This window comes from Phyllobates terribilis, unplaced genomic scaffold (assembly GCF_046119375.1).
Source record: "Phyllobates terribilis strain yellow unplaced genomic scaffold, ASM4611937v1 Scaffold_11__3_contigs__length_659146591, whole genome shotgun sequence".
In the NCBI taxonomy this organism is placed as follows: Eukaryota; Metazoa; Chordata; class Amphibia; order Anura; family Dendrobatidae; genus Phyllobates; species Phyllobates terribilis.
In genome coordinates, this window is record NW_027362771.1 from 586380501 (window position 1) to 586400272 (window position 19772).

The 19772-nt window shown below is 44.0% G+C and overlaps 1 protein-coding gene across 2 annotated transcripts; it reads right to left on the minus strand.

The window, feature by feature from the left end:
• Positions 1–3965: 3965 nt before the first annotated feature.
• CLPP (caseinolytic mitochondrial matrix peptidase proteolytic subunit) lies at positions 3966–17413 on the minus strand. 2 transcript variants are annotated; one of them, XM_073654337.1, is made up of 7 exons: positions 17249–17413; positions 7345–7446; positions 5744–5815; positions 5567–5663; positions 5290–5477; positions 4977–5082; positions 3966–4397 (listed from the first exon to the last, which is right to left on the minus strand). In XM_073654337.1, exons 1-7 carry the CDS (start codon positions 17411–17413, stop codon positions 4234–4236), a joined length of 894 nt encoding a protein of 297 aa, XP_073510438.1. In that variant the 3' UTR covers positions 3966–4233. The 2 variants fall into 2 exon arrangements, with proteins under 2 accessions (XP_073510438.1, XP_073510439.1); XM_073654338.1 differs by lacking the exon at positions 17249–17413 and adding an exon at positions 7747–7917.
• Positions 17414–19772: the final 2359 nt, after the last annotated feature.

Sequence of the window (19772 nt, forward strand, 5' to 3'; positions counted from 1 at the left end):
ACTTGGACAAAGTCACGGTCCAACCAGTATACAGTATAATGGGCCCCACATAGTCCTCCATATAGAATAACAGGCCCCACATAGTCCTCCATACAGAATAATGGGCCCATATAGTCCTCCATACAGAATAACGGGCCCCACATAGTCCTCCATACAGAATAATGGCCCCACATAGTCCTCCATACAGTATAATGGGCCCATATAGTCCTCCATACAGAATAATGGGCCCCACATAGTCCTCCATATAGAATAACAGGCCCCACATAGCGCTCCATACAGTATAATGGGCCCATATAGTCCTCCATACAGAATAACGGGCCCCACATAGTCCTCCATACAGAATAACGGGCCCCACATAGTCCTCCATACAGAATAACGGGCCCCACATAGTCCTCCATACAGAATAACGGGCCCCACATAGTCCTCCATACAGAAAAACGGGCCCCACATAGTCCTCCATACAGAAAAACGGGCCCCACATAGTCCTCCATACAGAAAAACGGGCCCCACATAGTCCTCCATACAGAATAACGGGCCCCACATAGTCCTCCATACAGAATAACGGGCCCCACATAGTCCTCCATACAGAATAACGGGCCCCACATAGTCCTCCATACAGAATAACGGGCCCCACATAGTCCTCCATACAGAATAACGGGCCCCACATAGTCCTCCATACAGAATAATGGCCCCACATAGTCCTCCATACAGTATAATGGGCCCATATAGTCCTCCATACAGAATAATGGGCCCATATAGTCCTCCATACAGAATAATGGGCCCCACATAGTCCTCCATATAGAATAACAGGCCCCACATAGCGCTCCATACAGTATAATGGGCCCATATAGTCCTCCATACAGAATAACGGGCCCCACATAGTCCTCCATACAGAATAACGGGCCCCACATAGTCCTCCATACAGAATAACGGGCCCCACATAGTACTCCATACAGAATAACGGGCCCCACATAGTCCTCCATACAGAATAACGGGCCCCACATAGTCCTCCATACAGAAAAACGGGCCCCACATAGTCCTCCATACAGAAAAACGGGCCCCACATAGTCCTCCATACAGAAAAACGGGCCCCACATAGTCCTCCATACAGAATAACGGGCCCCACATAGTCCTCCATACAGAATAACGGGCCCCACATAGTCCTCCATACAGAATAACGGGCCCCACATAGTCCTCCATACAGAATAACGGGCCCCACATAGTCCTCCATACAGAATAACGGGCCCCACATAGTCCTCCATACAGAATAACGGCCCCACATAGTCCTCTATACAGAATAACGGGCCCCACATATTCTGTATGGAGGACTATGTGGGGCCCGTTATTCTGTATAGAGGACTATGTGGGGCCGTTATTCTGTATGGAGGACTAACGGGCCCCACATAGTCCTCCATACAGAATAACGGGCCCCACATAGTCCTCCATACAGAATAACGGGCCCCACATAGTCCTCCATACAGAATAACGGGCCCCACATAGTCCTCCATACAGAATAACGGGCCCCACATAGTCCTCCATACAGAATAACGGGCCCCACATAGTCCTGCATACAGAATAACGGGCCCCACATAGTCCTCCATACAGAATAACGGGCCCCACATAGTCCTCCATACAGAATAACGGGCCCCACATAGTCCTCCATACAGAATAACGGGCCCCACATAGTCCTCCATACAGAATAACGGGCCCCACATAGTCCTCCATACAGAATAACGGGCTCCACATAGTCCTCCGTACAGAATAAAGAGCCCCACATAGTCCTCCGTACAGAATAACGGGCCCCACATAGTCCTCCGTACAGAATAACGGGCTCCACATAGTCCTCCGTACAGTATAACGGGCTCCACATAGTCCTCCGTACAGTATAATGGGCCCCACAGAGTCCTCCATACAGTATAATGGACCCCACATAGTCCTCCATACAGAATAATGGCCCCACATAATCCTCCATACAGAATAATGGGCCCCACATAGTCCTCCATACAGTATAATGGCCCCACATAGTCCTTCATACAGAATAATGGGCCCCACATAGTACTCCATACAGTATAATGGCCCCACATAGTCCTCCATACAGTATAATGGCCCCACATAGTCCTCCATACAGAATAATGGATCCACATAGTCCTCCATACAGAATAATGGCCCTACATAGTCCTCCATACAGTATAATGGCCCCACATAGTCCTCCATACAGTATAATGGCCCCACCATAGTCCTCCATACAGAATAATGGCCCCACCATAGTCCTCCATACAGAATAATGGATCCACATAGTCCTCCATACAGTATAAGGGCCCCATATAGTGCTCCATACAGAATAATGGGCCCCACATAGTCCTCCATACAGTATAATGGGCCCCACATAGTCCTCCATACAGTATAATGGGCCCACATAGTCCTCCATACAGTATAATGGCCCCACATAGTCCTCTATACAGAATAATGGGCCCCACATAGTCCTCCATACAGAATAATGGCCCTACATAGTCCTCCATACAGTATAATGGCCCCACATAGTCCTCCATACAGTATAATGGCCCCACCATAGTCCTCCATACAGAATAATGGCCCCAACATAGTCCTCCATACAGAATAATGGATCCACATAGTCCTCCATACAGTATAAGGGCCCCATATAGTGCTCCATACAGAATAATGGGCCCCACATAGTCCTCCATACAGTATAATGGGCCCCACATAGTCCTCCATACAGTATAATGGGCCCCACATAGTCCTCCATACAGTATAATGGGCTCCACATAGTCCTCTATACAGAATAATGGGCCCCACATAGTCCTTCATACAGTATAATGGCCCCATATAGTGCTCCATACAGAATAATGGGCCCCACAGTCCTCCATACAGTATAATGGCCCCATATAGTCCTCCATACAGTATAATGGCCCCACATAGTGCTCTATACAGTATAATGGCCCCACATAGTCCTCCATACAGTATAATGGGCTCCATATAGTCCTCTATACAGAATAATGGGCCCCACATAGTCCTCCATACAGTATAATGGCCCCATATAGTGCTCCATACAGAATAATGGGCCCCACATAGTCCTCCATACAGTATAATGGCCCCATATAGTCCTCCATACAGTATAATGGCCCCACATAGTCCTCCATACAGAATAATGGGCCCCACATAGTCCTCCATACAGTATAATGGCCCCATATAGTGCTCCATACAGAATAATGGGCCCCACATAGTCCTCCATACAGTATAATGGCCCCATATAGTCCTCCATACAGTATAATGGGCCCCACATAGTCCTCCATACAGTATAATGGCCCCATATAGTCCTCCATACAGTATAATGGCCCCACATAGTCCTCCATACAGAATAATGGGCCCCACATAGTCCTCCATACAGAATAATGGGCCCACATAGGGGTGGCGGTTCTGGTGTCGAGGGCCAAATATAACCACCCTGCGGGCCAGATTTGGCAAATGGACCAGAGTATGACCTGTTTGCCCTAAGGGGATGGGAAAGAATTAATCTAACTTACTACTCCAGATGCTGACAGAAGCTCTTGGATATTTCTCCACTGGGAGCAGATCAATCCCCCTCCTATCAGGACGTATTAAACAGAATCTCCGATATATGGAATATATGACGGCAATATGGAATGCAAGAGTGGACATATTCGATACCATTTGGGGCCCCATGGGACTACTTGTGGGCTCAATATAATAATTAAGACCTTCATAAGTCTTAGAACCTCCTTCTGTTTTTTTTCCATGGTTGTTGTTCGTCTTTGGCAATAATGAGAAATATATAAAGCGGGTCGGGATATGGAGGTAGTGCCGCACTCCAGCGATCCTGTCTAGCTTTAAAATTGTGCTTACAAGCCCGATATCATACAGCTTGTAAGCGCTGCACACGATCTGCTGTTTAGCATCAGTGGCCAGAAGATAAAACCGCATCAGGATATGTGAAAATTATTTTATTTTCATTTTTTTTCTTTGCCCTACAAGCCAGAAGCTACGATCAGAGAGTCAGAGACGTGATAGAGATCCCTCTGCACAGTTCCTACTGGTGGGGAGAAATCCGCCTTGTCTGTGCCAGCAGGGGGCAGTATAATGTGAATTATACATTAATGTCCAGCAGTCTCGCCACATCCGATGATGGGGTCTCCAGTGGGTGAGGGCACTGCCAGGCCGTGGTGTGACCTGTAGCTGCACAGTCCTGCCTCTCCGCTAAGGCTCGGATGGTGGCGGCAGTGGCGGCTGCTCCTCTGATTTTCGGACAAGTTCTGGTTCATCTTCTCCATTTTGAGGGGGGTGCACCAACACCTTGTCCAGGATCCCAAACTCCTGAGCTTCTGTGGGACTCATGTAGCGATCTCTCTCCATGACGGACTCTGGGGGTGGGAAACATAGGTGTTATATGGGTGGGAGCTGAGATGACCCGTCATCTCCTACCGGGAAATTAAATGGATGAAAACTACAGAAAAAATAAGTATTGGCAGGAGGTGCCACTGCGTCACAAGGAAACACCCAGAGATAGCCAACCAGGGGAAAACCTTAAAATGTGACCGCTCAGGCCTAAGGATGTGTTCACACTGTCTTTTTTGCAAAGTTTCAAAATGACTAGTTTTCCTGCATGAAACACATTGCTTTCTGTAGTTTTATTTATTTATTCGGCTTTTTTTTTTTTTCATTTTTCAAGAGTTTTTGATCTCCATGAAGAAAAAAAAAGTGATTTTTGCAGAGGAGACGCTGAAAAATGTGGGCGAATGTGAACCCTGCCATTCATTTTTTACATAGAAATTAATAAGTTCATTCTGGGTTTTTTTTTGGGCGTTTTAAGAGCAAGAAAAAAAGAAATCTTAAAAAGATACAGTGTGAACACACCCTAAGCCCATGAAGGGTATGACACAGTACATGACAGCCGGGACCGCTGACTGGACCATGAGGTGTGGGGTGGAGCGTGCACTCACCGATCAGAGACAGCGGCTGACGCGTGTGCTTTGCGTAAATCTCGTTGATCTGTTTCTTGAGCTTCAGGATTTCCTCCGCCTGTATAGCGATGTCTGTGGCCTGACCCTGAGGATGATATAGAGATATCAGTACGACATCCAATGTGGCCCCCAAATGTGTCACAGTACCATATGTCTTCTCACATAGCAGAGTAGACTTTCGGACTGCCAGCTTACAGAGGTAACTGTTACCTCTGCACTCCATCTCTATGTCCAAGCGATGGCCACATAGGTAACACCTCCATGTCTGTGCATATAGGTGAACGTGACTTACCCGGGCTCCTCCTGAGGGCTGGTGGATCATAATTCGGGAGTTTGGCAAAGAGTGTCTCATTCCATGGGATCCGGCTGCCAGGAGGAGGGACCCCATACTGGCTGCTTGTCCCACACACCACGTACAGATGGGGTTCAGTATATACTGCATGGTGTCATATATGGCCAGACCGGCCGTCACCGAGCCCCCTGCAAATAGATATAAGCAAAGGGAAGCGGGCGTCACATAAACATGGAGGTGACCCCCGAGCAGGAAGGTTCCTCAGGTGACCGGTTACCTGGGCTGTTGATGTACATGTGAATAGGCTTCTTGTTACTCTCTGACTGCAGGAACAGGAGCTGAGCGATCACCAGGCTGGAGAGAGAGTCGTCAATCTAAATGAATGAAGAAATAAATGCGAGTGATGGGGGAGGGGCGCTGGAGAAGAGAAGGGGTTAATGATTAGGAATCTCACCGGCCCCATGACGCAGATAATACGCTCCCGCAGCAACCTGGAGTAAATGTCATATGCTCGCTCCCCGCGGCCCTGCAATCAGAATAATGGAGAAAAAGTGAAACTTCTGCACTGCCACCACTGTAAGAGACATGTGAGCGCAGCTCTGGAGTATAATACAGGATGTAACTCAGGATCAGTAATGTATGTACACAGTGACTGCACCAGCAGAATAGTGAGTGCAGCTCTGCAGTATAATACAGGATGTAACTCAGGATCAGTACAGGATCAGTAATGTAATGTATATACACAGTGACTCCACCAGCAGAATAGTGAGTGCAGCGCTGGAGTATAATACAGGATGTAACTCAGGATCAGTAATGTAATGTATGTACACAGTGACTGCACCAGCAGAATAGTGAGTGCAGCTCTGGATTATAATACAGAATATAACTCAGGATCAGTAATGTAATGTATGTACAGAGTGACTGCACCAGCAGAATAGCGAGTGCAGCTCTGGAGTATAATACAGGGCATAACTCAGGATCAGTACAGAATAAGTAATGTATGTACACAGTGACTGCACCAGCAGAATAGTGAGTGTAGCTCTGGAGTATAATACAGGATAAGTAATGTAATGTATGTACACAGTGACTGCACCAGTAGAATAGTGAGTGCAGCTCTGGATTATAATACAGAATATAACTCAGGATCAGTAATGTAATGTATGTACAGAGTGACTGCACCAGCAGAAAAGTGAGTGCAGCTCTGGAGTATAATACAGGGCATAACTCAGGATCAGTACAGAATAAGTAATGTATGTACACAGTGACTGCACCAGCAGAATAGTGAGTGTAGCTCTGGAGTATAATACAGGATAAGTAATGTAATGTATGTACACAGTGACTGCACCAGCAGAACAATGAGCGCAGCTCTGGAGTATAATACAGGATGTAACTCAGGATCAGTAATGTAATGTGTGTACACAGTGACTGCACCAGCAGAATAGTGAGTGCAGCTCTGGAGTATAATACAGGATGTAACTCAGGATCAGTACAGGATCAGTAATGTAATGTATGTACACAGTGACTTCACCAGCAGAATAGTGAGTGCAGCTCTGGAGTATAATACAGGATGTAACTCAGGATCAGTAATGTAATGTATGTACACAGTGACTTCACCAGCAGAATAGTAAGTGCAGCTCTGGTGTATAATACAGGATGTAACTCAGGATCAGTAATGTAATGTATGTACACAGCGACTGCACCAGCAGAATATTGAGTGTAGCTCTGGAGTATAATACAAGATGTAACTCCGGATCAGTAATGTAATGTATGTACACAGTGACTGCACCAGCAGAATAGTAAGTGCAGCTCTGGAGTATAATACAGGATGTAACTCAGGATCAGTAATGTAATGTATGTACCCAGTGACTGCACCAGCAGAATAGTGAGTGCAGCTCTGGAGTATAATACAGGATGTAACTCAGGATCAGTAATGTAATGTATGTACACAGTGACTGCACCAGCAGAATATTGAGTGCAGCTCTGGAGTATAATACAGGATGTAACTCAGGATCAGTATAGTATTGCTATCAGACAGGACATGTATTTATTACTGACCGTTTGCTCCACCACTATAGGGATGAGCGGTGAGAGCCTCGGCGGAGCTCGATGTAGGCTTCTCACGTGCTGGAGAGCATATATCCCCTTTAGTATCGGCCTCTATAAAGAAAATATATAACAGACGGGTCAGCAAATATCCATCACAGCAGAATATATCAGCAAATAGTCCTCCCTGTAGCAAGAGACTGGTGGAACTACAATTCCCAGCAAATAACACTTGCAGTGGCTGCTGGGACTTGTAGTGCCACCTCTGCTGTAGACATTGTTGCTGGTGTCTCTAATATAGGAGATCACCTGTTCATTATGGGATGTTATCTATACCCGATGCAGCACCATGCCCAGACATATATATCTTATTAATAGATGACATCCAGGCCTCCCTCCGCGACAATCACCCACCGTCCCTCTGATAAGCAGCTCCATGCCGTCCCGGTGTCACCAGCTGCCTCCCAAAGTTACAAAAATCCAAATGTCACCGACAAATAAGAAAGAAAAAAATTGTCTCTCTTTGTGCAGGATTGAATCCACCTGGGCGGCCATGTTTTTGAAGACCTTCTGGTTAGAAGAAACATATTCCGGCTCCGGAAAAATGGCTCCAGCAATAGAGACACAAATGTCAAGAAAGACATGAAAAAAAGAGGAAGTGACGTCAGACGGAATCTTTGAAGCCTGATTGCGCGCCGCCATGTCAGTTGCTGGCAAGTCATGTGGTGTGAGAGGCGTGTTACTATGGTAACGGGTGCTGTGTACTAAACTCCTGTATAGGTACAGAGGAGGTCACTGCACTTGGTTACCGCCATTTTATTGCAGCTGTGTAGGTGACAAAGTGACAATTAGTGCGCGGTTATGGTGAACTAGAAGTAGGTTTAGACACTACTATAATATCACTTATGACATGTTTTACTTCTTCAACAGCAAGATGGATGGAGGGGTGGAGACCCACGTCCTGTTTTGCATGTGGGTGCGAGAAAAAAATCAGAAGCCGCAGTATGGCTCCTAATCCTTACAGATACATTGCAAGTCTGTAACCTAGGAAACTGTAAATGATTAATAACTGTCATGTGACCCGAGCCTAATATTCAGTAATAATCATCCATAGAGCACCCATACATCGCCACTACATGGACATCACACATACTGTACAAACACATCACCAACACTGGCTGCATCCATAGCGTGTCAATACATGACCAATACTACATACATTCTGCATCAATGTATTACCAATATATGCGTGTTGTCCATACATCACCCATTCAGAATACATTGCAGCACATCACCCATGCAGGATACATTGCAGCACATCACCCATGCAGGATACATTGCAGCACATCACCCATGCATTTCCATTACTCATATATTACGGATACATGCACATAGCCTATAAAGTTGCAATAAAGCGTACATACAGGAAACAGTGACACTGACAATACAGCATCCATACATTACTAATATAGCACCCATACAATACTAATACAGCACCCATACATTACTAATATAGCATATATACAGCACCCATACAATACTAATACAGCACCCATACATTACTAATATAGCACCCATACAATACTAATGTAGCACCCATACATTACTAATACAGCACCCATACATTACTAATACAGCACACATACAGCACTCATGCATTACTAATACAGCCCCACACATTGTTGCTGTGACGTGCGGTTTCGGTACGTGGCAGCCTGTATCCCCGGCTGCGTACAAGAATGTCAGCAGTGCGGAGAATGGGAGCAGAGAGCCGGGCGGAGGGTGCGCCTGCAAACAAAACCCTAAAATATGCCCCAACAAAAACAGGCACCAAGGGAATGACACCACAGACAATACCCACAGGAGGGCGGGAGCCCAGAGATAACAGCTCATTAGTCATCTGGGCCGGCACATACCTGAGAATATTATTTCTGCTCCCACCTCACATTCTCCGAGTCGCTCTTTATAGTAACTACTTCCATCACAACTTATTCTCTGATTGCATCCAAAGCTGCGTTCAGAATTACACATAGACCGCAGGTTATCTGCACCCTAAAGCCACTCATTACTGATGTAATCACTTTGCTACCAATTTTGCTGTATCCTGTTTAGTGTATAGGGGGCTTCTGCCAAGCTATGTGTTTCCATGGTTACAGACCGTAAGCAAGCTCTGTTTGTAGTCAGATCTGAGTGCAGCCTTCTTCCATCTGCCTCCTGTGTGTAGATTAGCAGGACGACAGGGCAGAGTAAAGCGCGACAGCAGGGTCTGACGACACACGGTTTGTTTGTAGTCTGTTACCATGGAGACAGTCGGTAGTTATTTACATCCAATAAAGTTATAGTAATACTCTCAACCTTCTTATATAATGATTATAGTCGGAGATTTAAAGTCCTATTAACTTCTCCTCTGCATTTACAGATGTAAGAGTCACAGGTTCAGCCTGCGAGAAAAGACGTCTTCGAAACTTACCCCCAGTTACACGATTTAAGGGTATGTCTACATATGTGATTATTTCACTCCAATGTTTAGAACATCAAAAAAAGAGGAAAAATTGCAAGTAGTTTTGCTAAAAGAAAAAAACAACACTCTTATTACTGTTTTCAGTACACGCAACTCCAATGTGTTTCTATGGGTACAGACTACAAATAAAGTAGTCAGAGCTCCGCTCCTGTTATTCAGTTTACAGGATTCTGTACTTTTCTCTACTCGTTATGAATATAGAAGCATGAAATTTATTATGCTTGATTTCGGCGTTCTCTTGGTTCCCTACATGTAGCCTTAGATTGACATTGTCATAAAGGGGTTTATAGTTGTATAGATCAAAGGCCGGGGGCACGGGATCACTGCCCGCGCCCCCTCCCTATGCTGTTAATAGATAATTGAAGCAGGTTATCTGATGGAGAGCAGACATGGAGTGTTTACAGAGAGTAATTAACAAGTACCTGACAGTTATGGAAGGGCAAACTGCGACTGTATACATCCTAATTACCAAAGAAGTACTAATCAAGCAAGATGAGGACACCAGCCTCTATTATTCCATCTTTTATTACCTTTTTGAGCACTGTACTTCTTTTTATATATTAAATCTAAAATGTAATAACTTTGTTCCTTGCTGCTCCAAACATCCCTACAAACCCTGAGGAGGGCAAGTGTAGCGTGGTTGTGTTACCCTGTGTATGCCAGAGTGCAAGAAGAAGAATACCTGTCAAGTGCTCTGGAAAGCTGGGTGTCGTGTGTGCTGGTGTGTGACCCAGTGCAGGCATCTCCTGGCCTATCAAAATGGTGGGTTCCCTACATGTAGCCTTAGAATGACATTGTCATAAAGGGAATTATAGTTATACGGATCAAAGGCAGGGGGTACGGGATCGGATCACTGCCCCCATCCCCAGCGCTGTTTACACATAAAACAAGCAGGTTATCTGATGGAGAGCAGACATGGAGTGTGCGCACAGAACTAGGTGTAGGTGTGAGAACTGGTTGTGTCGTGCACTTATCTCATTGCCAGACTACTATGATAGGTGAGTTGACGAGTGAGTGGGACGCGGGGTCCCCCTTTACAGTAGCATCCGAGGCTCGGGTGTCGAGTGAATGGGATGTTCCTGACAAATTGTTGATCCTGCCAGACATAAAATCTCTTTTTTTTATCACCCAGCCCATGTCAGTGTCAATCTGTACTGCAGTTCTGTGCCAGGCTCTGCTGGGATTTGTAGTTTCCCTGCGTATGGCATTACAGCTTGGATTCCCAGTATCTGACAACGCCTCTCCCTCTGTAAACAGTGACATGTAATGGGCAGCGAGCAGCAGCTAATTCTTCTGATGGCAAAGGTCGTATTTACACCAGCCTGGAAATCTCTTATCCCGTCATCTGCTATCAATCCTGTGCTGGGAGCAAGTGGCGGATTATCAGATTTTCTTCAGGCCGGATTAGCAGCGTTCTCCTGCGCCATACATTTTTATTGGGCTGCATTCAAACGTGGTGATGCTTCCCATTATTTGGGCCTCCCGGATCTAGACACCTTCTAGTTGGGGAGTAACCTGTGACATTTTAAAGCTTATTGAAACTATTGAGCAACAATTTCCTCAAAAAAGACAGAAGTAAAACAAAAGAGGGGAAAAATGCATCTTTGAGTTTATTGCACAGTTGCGAAATATCCTGCACAATTTTACTGAATTTAGCGCCAAGTCCGGCGGTGCAAAAAAAAGAAGAAAGACTAGACAAAAAAAAAAGGCTTTAAAATAACCCCCCTCATCCCCGCAAATGATGAACCGGAGTCTAGCCTAGATTCACATTATCCAAAATTAGGCAGTTCCCAAAAAAAGAAGAGTTTCTAAAATAATCTTCCCCTCCAAGTCAAATCAGTAAAAACAGACCCTGGCGGTAACATGGGATCCTTTTCGGAAAAGCTGGCAAATCGTGCAGGTTAACTCTAGAGTTGGTGGGAGTCGATTTCATCGGCCACGACAGTAATCTGTTCCCCAGTACGGGAGCCGTTAGAGTCGCCTGTTATCTGACGGTACCCGTGACTCTTCTTATGGTGCAACGTCACATGTGGTCACCACACAACAATGACGTCACGCCACAACAATGACATCACCCCACAACAATGACATCATGCCACAACATTGACATCACCCTACAACAATGACATCACCCCACAACAATGACATCACGCCACAACAATGACATCACGCCACAAGAATGACATCACGCCACAACAATGACATCACCCCACAACAATGACATCACGCCACAACAATGACATCACGCCACAACAATGACATCATGCCACAACAATGACATCACGTCACAACAATGACATCACCCCACAACAATGACATCACCCCACAACAATGACATCACGCCACAACAATGACATCACGCCACAACAATGACATCACCCCACAACAATGACATCACGCCACAACAATGACATCACCCCACAACAATGACATCACGCCACAACAATGACGTCACGCCACAACAATGACATCACCCCACAACATTGACATCACCCTACAACAATGACATCACCCCACAACAATGACGTCACGCCACAACAATGACATCACCCCACAACAATGACATCACGCCAAAACATTGACATCACCCTACAACAATGACATCACCCCACAACAATGACATCACACCACAACAATGACATCACGCCACAACAATGACATCACGCCAGGCCGGCTAATTAAAAGAAGATTCGCGGATGTCGTCAGGTAACAGGCGGTTCTCTCGCTCCCTTCCAGCAGCCAAGGATTCCTTTTGTGGCCGATGGACCTGCTATGGCGAATTGATTCTCACCAACTTAAGTTAAAGGGGTTATCCAGGACTAAATTATTTTTTTAATATGAGCCAAAACACTAACCAGCTGGTAGTTGCTATCTATGTGCCTGTTTTATCCGGCACAGAATGGTCACTGACCGCTCCTGCCGGCAACTCAGCTGCTCCATGTCAGCAGAGCTGCTCTTCTTCTTCTGGGCTGCTCTGTCGACAGGGTGTGACTGCCGACATCATGCTGATTGACAGCGAGCTCCCTGCAGTTAGGCAGCGGGGAGCTGGCGTTCAATCAGCATGACATTGGCAATCACACCCGATCAACAGAGCAGAGCGGGAGCTGCAGAATCACCGGCAGGAGCGGGCTGTGACCATTCTGAGCCGGCAGAGATCGGCACCGGGCACAACAGACCGGTAGGTAGCAAATACCTGCCTGTTAGCCCCGTAGTAAAAAAAGAAAATAGTGCTGGATAACCCCTAACTTTTGTGTTTTCATTGGCTGTAAGCCATAATCACCAACATTAACAGAAATAAACACTTGGAATAGATCACTCTGTGTGTAATGACTCTATATAATAGATCACTCTGTGTGTAATGACTCTATATAATAGATCCCTCTGCGTGTAATGACTCTATATAATAGATCCCTCTGTGTGTAATGACTCTATATAATAGATCCATCTGTGTGTAATGACTCTATATAATAGATCCCTGTGTGTAATGACTCTATATAATAGATCCCTCTGTGTGTAATGACTCTATATAATAGATCCCTCTGTGTGTAATGACTCTATATAATAGATCACTCTGTGTGTAATGACTCTATATAATAGATCCCTCTGTGTGTAATGACTCTATATAATAGATCCCTCTGTGTGTAATGACTCTATATAATAGATCCCTCTGTGTAATGACTCTATATAATACATCCCTCTGTGTGTAATGACTCTATATAATAGATCCCTCTGTGTGTAATGACTCTATATAATAGATCACTCTGTGTGTAATTACTCTATATAATAGATCCCTCTGTGTGTAATGACTCTATATAATAGATCACTGTGTGTAATGACTCTATATAATAGATCACTCTGTGTGTAATGACTCTATATAATAGATCCCTCTGTGTGTAATGACTCTATATAATAGATCCCTCTGCGTGTAATGACTCTATATAATAGATCCCTCTGTGTGTAATGACTCTATATAATAGATCCCTCTGTGTGTAATGACTCTATATAATAGATCCATCTGTGTGTAATGACTCTATATAATAGATCCCTGTGTGTAATGACTCTATATAATAGATCCCTCTGTGTGTAATGACTCTATATAATAGATCCCTCTGTGTGTAATGACTCTATATAATAGATCACTCTGTGTGTAATGACTCTATATAATAGATCCCTCTGTGTGTAATGACTCTATATAATAGATCCCTCTGTGTGTAATGACTCTATATAATAGATCCCTCTGTGTAATGACTCTATATAATACATCCCTCTGTGTGTAATGACTCTATATAATAGATCCCTCTGTGTGTAATGACTCTATATAATAGATCACTCTGTGTGTAATTACTCTATATAATAGATCCCTCTGTGTGTAATGACTCTATATAATAGATCACTGTGTGTAATGACTCTATATAATAGATCACTCTGTGTGTAATGACTCTATATAATAGATCCCTCTGTGTGTAATGACTCTATATAATAGATCCCTCTGCGTGTAATGACTCTATATAATAGATCCCTCTGTGTGTAATGACTCTATATAATAGATCCCTCTGTGTGTAATGACTCTATATAATAGATCCCTCTGTGTGTAATGACTCTATATAATAGATCCCTCTGTGTGTAATGACTCTATATAATATAGGAGTTTCACTTTTTGTATTGAAGAACTGAAATAAATGAACTTTTTGATGATATTCTAATTTAGTGAGATGCACCTGTATGTATCTGGACAGATGAAAGTAATTAAAGCACAACCTAATATTTTCCTGCCCCACATACAGCCAAAGCCCTGACTTGGACTCGGGCAACCTATTTCAAATATGCTATCAAACCGGATCTACTGCTGACGTCTCCGAGAATCATTCATCACTCCTTACTTATTATCAAAAAAAGTACATCTTCCCCTCTGTCCTCCTTCTAAGACGTCACTGGCCTCTTAGCCAATTTTCATCCCCCCCCCCCCCCTTTCACAAGATTTTAATTTTTACGTTTTTCTACATTTTTCCATTTTCCTATATTTTTCAGTTTTGAACGACACCGTTCATTTTACCATATCATGTACCGAAAACTTAGAAAAATAAAACAAATGCAGTGAAATGGCAAAAAAAAAAGAAGCACATTCGTTGTCCAGTACGATTACGGCGACACCAAACTTGTAAAAATTGAAAAAAAATTACCGTAAAAAAAAAAAAATTGGTGTCTGTCGCCATTTTCTGACACCCGTAGATTTTGTTTTTGTCTATCGATGAGGCTGTGTGAGGGCTTGTTTTTTGTGTTGTTAGTTGATGTTTTTATTGATACCATTTTTGGGTACACACAATGTTTTGATCGCTTTTTATTGCAATTTTGAGGGGAGAACCAGTGACCAAAAATGGCAATTTTGGACTTTTCTTTCTTTACTTGCATACTCATTGCATGTACAATATGGGTTAAATAATTTTATGTTTTAATGGATAGGACTTTTATGGATGTGGCAAAGCCGAATATATATAATTTTTTTTTAATGAATTTATTTTTAATGGGGGAAAAGGAGTGATTAAATTTTTTATTTTTTTTTTACTTTATTTTTTAGTTTAATTCAGGGGCTTGAACCTGCGTTCATATGATCACTTGTTCTATCACTGTTGCATTACAGTTGTATTTAGGGGAAATCAGTGTCTCCTATAAAGCCTGACCCATGGGTGGGCTTAACAGGAATACCATCAACGGCCACGGCGGTCTAGAGCAGGAGCGACCCCGCCTGTCCCTGCAACCCGTCGGCACCCTGCCATGCTGTAAGTGATGGAGCTGAGGTGGTACATGCAGGTCCGGCTGACCTGGAGTCTGAATTAATGAATGGGACTGGTCTTGGACTGAATATAATTTGAGGTCTGGTCTGGGGTCTGTACTAATTTTTGGGTATGGTCTGGGGATTTGAAGGTATTAAGGGTTCTGGAGCAGGGCCTGGATTTATTTAGCGTTCAGGTCCCCGGAATGAATTTAATTGAGGTTTTCTGTGGGATCTGAACATATTTAATGATCTGGGGTCTTAATTTATTTACAGGTCCGTTAAAGGGTGAGTTTTAATTTTGGGGTTTGGTTTGGGCTCTGAATTAATATAGGGTTTGGGTGTCTGAATTTATGTAGGGGGTCTGGTGTGGTGTCAGAATTTATTAGGGGCCTGGTGTGGTGTCAGAATTTATTAGGGGCCTGGTGTGGGGTCATAATGTATTGAGAAGGTCCAGTCTAGAGTCTAAACACCTTTAAGGGTCTAGTATTGGGAATGAATTTATTGAGGGGTCTGGTCTGCGGTCTGAACTTTTTTAATGTTTTAGTCTGTGGTCTGAATTTATTTTGAGGTTTTGTGGTCTGAATTTCTGTACAGGTCTACTCAAGGTTTAATAATTTTTGGATCTGAGCTTATTTTTGGTTCTAATCTGGAGGTGAAATGTATTTTGTGATCTGGTCTGAATTTATTTAGGGTCCTGATATGGGGACTTAGTATATTTAGGAGTCTGGTTTGGGGTCTGAACTTGTTTATGTTCTGCTCTCGGAACTGAGTATATATAGAGTCTGGGGTCTAAGTTTATTTAGATGTCTACTACTCTTGGATCTGAGTTTATTTAGGGGTCTGGTCTGGGGTCTGAGTTTATTTAGGGGTCTGGTCTGGGGTCCGAACTTATTTAAGGTTCTAGTCAGGGCTTCTAAATTTATTTTAAGATCTGGGAGCTGAATTTATTTGGCGTTTTGTGGTCTGGATTATGTACAGGTCTGGTCAAAGTTCAGTATTAATTCTGGGATCTGAACTTAGTTATGGGTGTAGTCTGTGGTCAACATTTATTTTAGGGTCTGGTATTAGGTCTGAATTTATTTATGGTCCCGGTCTGGGGAGGGAGTATGTTAAGGGGCCTGGTCTGGTGTCTAAGTTTGTTTAGGGGTCTAGTCTGGGGTCTGAGTTTATTTAGGGGTCTGGTCTGGGGTTTGAATCTCTTAGAGGTGTACTCTCAGGTCTGAGCTTATTTAGGGGTCTGATCTGGATTATCAGAATTTATTTAGAGGTCTGATCTAGGGATTGAGTTTATTTAGGGGTCTGGTCTGGGATCTGAGTTTAGTTAGGGGTCTGATCTGGGGTCTGAGTTTAGTTAGAGGTCTGGTCGGGGTCTAAATCTCTTAGAGGTGTACTCTCAGGTCTGAGCTTATTTAAGGGTCTGACCTGGGTGGCGATAATTTATTTAGAGGTCTGATCTAGGGATTGAGTTTATTTAGGGCTCTGATCTGGAGTTTGAGTTTATTTAGGGATCTGATCTGGGGTCAGAGTTTACTTAGGGCTCTGGGGTTTGAGTTTATTTAGGGATCTGATCTGTGGTCTGAGTTTATACATATTAATAACATTTTATACTACGCCATGGGTACCTTTATCAGCGGGCGCCATTGATGCCCAGTTAGACTCTTTGAGTGCTGTACGCCAGCCTGACCTGTCTGTCCACCTCGGAGAAGATCAAAGAGAAAGGGGAGGTGGAGGAGGCAGGTACTAAAAGCAAAAACAGGGAGTATCCCACAAAACACATACAGAAGCATTGGCATGGAGAAAGGGACAATCACTCTTTGCTTTCCAGCCTGTATCAGCTGTCAGACAGGGTGGAGGCGGCCATGCTGTGAGTAATGGGTATATAAACCACTCCACCTGCTATATATATACTGCACCGCTCAGTAATGTCCTCTACAAACACATCGCTCCTTCCCGGGGACCTCGCCCTCTCAGCACACTCATTCTTTTTCCATGTGAAAAAAAGATGTTAGGTGGACCCAGAAAGGGATTTGGGCATTGAACCCGCCGTGTTTGATCCAGTAGCTTTTGTTCATGACTTAGGCTCCCGGCTCTCGGGGTGGAGAGTTGTGTATTTGACATGAGATTAGGGAATGATTGCCGAACACTTGTGAAAAGCCGAGAGAAAGGAAACTGTGAGAGAGAAACTAGCACATAGAAGAAATTATAGCACTTAAAGGAGAACTCCACCCATCGTGCGATGTGTCATAGAGGCACATAAATAGATCACATGCTCGTCACTGATCTGCTACATCACCCCTCACCCTATAACTGTGCTTGTCACTGATCTGCTACATCACCCCTCACCCTATAACTGTGCTTGTCACTGATCTGCTATATCACCCCTCATCCTATAACTGTGCTCGTCACTGATCTGCTATATCACCCCTCATCCTATAACTGTGCTCGTCACTGATCTGCTACATCACCCCTCACCCTATAACTGTGCTTGTCACTGATCTGCTACATCACCCCTCACCCTATAACTGTGCTTGTCACTGATCTGCTATATCACCCCTCATCCTATAACTGTGCTCGTCACTGATCTGCTATATCACCCCTCATCCTATAACTGTGCTTTTCACTAATCTGTTACATTACCTCTCACCCTATAACTGTGCTCGTCACTGATCTGCTATATCACCCTTCATCCTATAACTGTGCTTTTCACTAATCTGTTACATTACCTCTCACCCTACACTGTGCTTGTCACTGATCTGATACATCACCACACACCCTATAATGGTGCTCTTCACTGATCTGTTACATCACATCTCATCCTATAACTGTGCCCGTCACTGATCAGGTACATCACCCCTCACCCTATAACTGTGCTCGTCACTGATCTGGTACATCACCCCTCATCCTATAACTGTGCTCGTCACTGATCTGGTACATCACCCCTCATCTTATAATTGTGCTCGTCACTGATCTGTTACATCACCCCTCATCCTATAATTGTGCTCGTCACTGATCTGTTACATTACCCCTTACCCTATAACTGTGCTTGTCACTGATCTGTTACATCACCCCTCATCTTATAATTGTGCTCGTCACTGATCTGTTACATGACCCCTTACCCTATAACTGTGCTTGTCACTGATCTGTTACATCACCCCTCATCTTATAATTGTGCTCGTCACTGATCTGTTACATCACCCCTCATCCTATAATTGTGCTCGTCACTGATCTAGTACATCACCCCTCATCATTTTAATTTTGCTCGTCACTGATCTGGTACATCACCCCTCATCCTATCATTTTGCTCGTCGCTGATCTGTTACATCATCCCTCATCCTATAACTGTGCTCGTCACTGATCTGGTACATCACCCCTCATCCTATAATTGTGCTCGTCACTGATCTGTTACATCACCCCTCATCCTATAATTGTGCTTGTCACTGATCTGTTACATCACCTCTCACCCTATAACTGTGCTCGTCACTGATCTGGTACATCACCCCTCATCCTATAATTGTGCTTGTCACTGATCTGTTACATCACCCCTCATCCTATAATTGTGCTTGTCACTGATCTGTTACATCACCTCTCACCCTATAACTGTGCTCGTCACTGATCTGTTACATCACCCCTCATCCTATAATTGTGCTTGTCACTGATCTGTTACATCACCCCTCATCCTATAATTGTGCTCGTCACTAGTGTTGAGCGATACCTTCCGATATCAGGAAATATCGTATCGGATTGGATCGGGCCGATACCCAAAAAGTATCGGATATCGCCGATTCCGATACCGGAAACCAATGCAAGTCAATGGGACACAAATATCGGAATGAAAATAAACCCTTTCTTTCCTTGTAGGTTAATTCTACATGAAGTAAAACAACTAAGAATAATGTAGAATGACATGAAAAGCCGGCAATTCATCAGCGGCATACACCGGTAACCGACAATTTACAACAGAAAGAATAGAGCTTCACACATAGATTAGATAGATAGAAACATGTCAGTCACATATATATGAAGTACAGTGACAGTGTTGCTTACTGTACTTGTCATTTAGTGTAAAGGATTTATTAAAAAAAAATATTAGTGTTTTCGTGCACCGTCTCTTTAAAAAAGCCGGCCGGCAATTCAGCAGCGGTACCC

What these genes read in the sequence shown, in the direction of transcription:
- CLPP (XM_073654337.1), bottom strand. Translation starts at nt 17,413, where the DNA reads ATGCTTCTGTATGTGTTTTGTGGGATACTCCCTGTTTTTGCTTTTAGT. An exon ending in CTATAGTGGTGGAGCAAACG is followed by an intron (nt 5,816 to 7,344) that starts GTCAGTAATAAA and finishes TTCTGATTGCAG; the next exon opens with GGCCGCGGGGAGCGAGCATA. An exon ending in TCAGCCGCTGTCTCTGATCG is followed by an intron (nt 4,398 to 4,976) that starts GTGAGTGCACGC and finishes TCCCACCCCCAG; the next exon opens with AGTCCGTCATGGAGAGAGAT.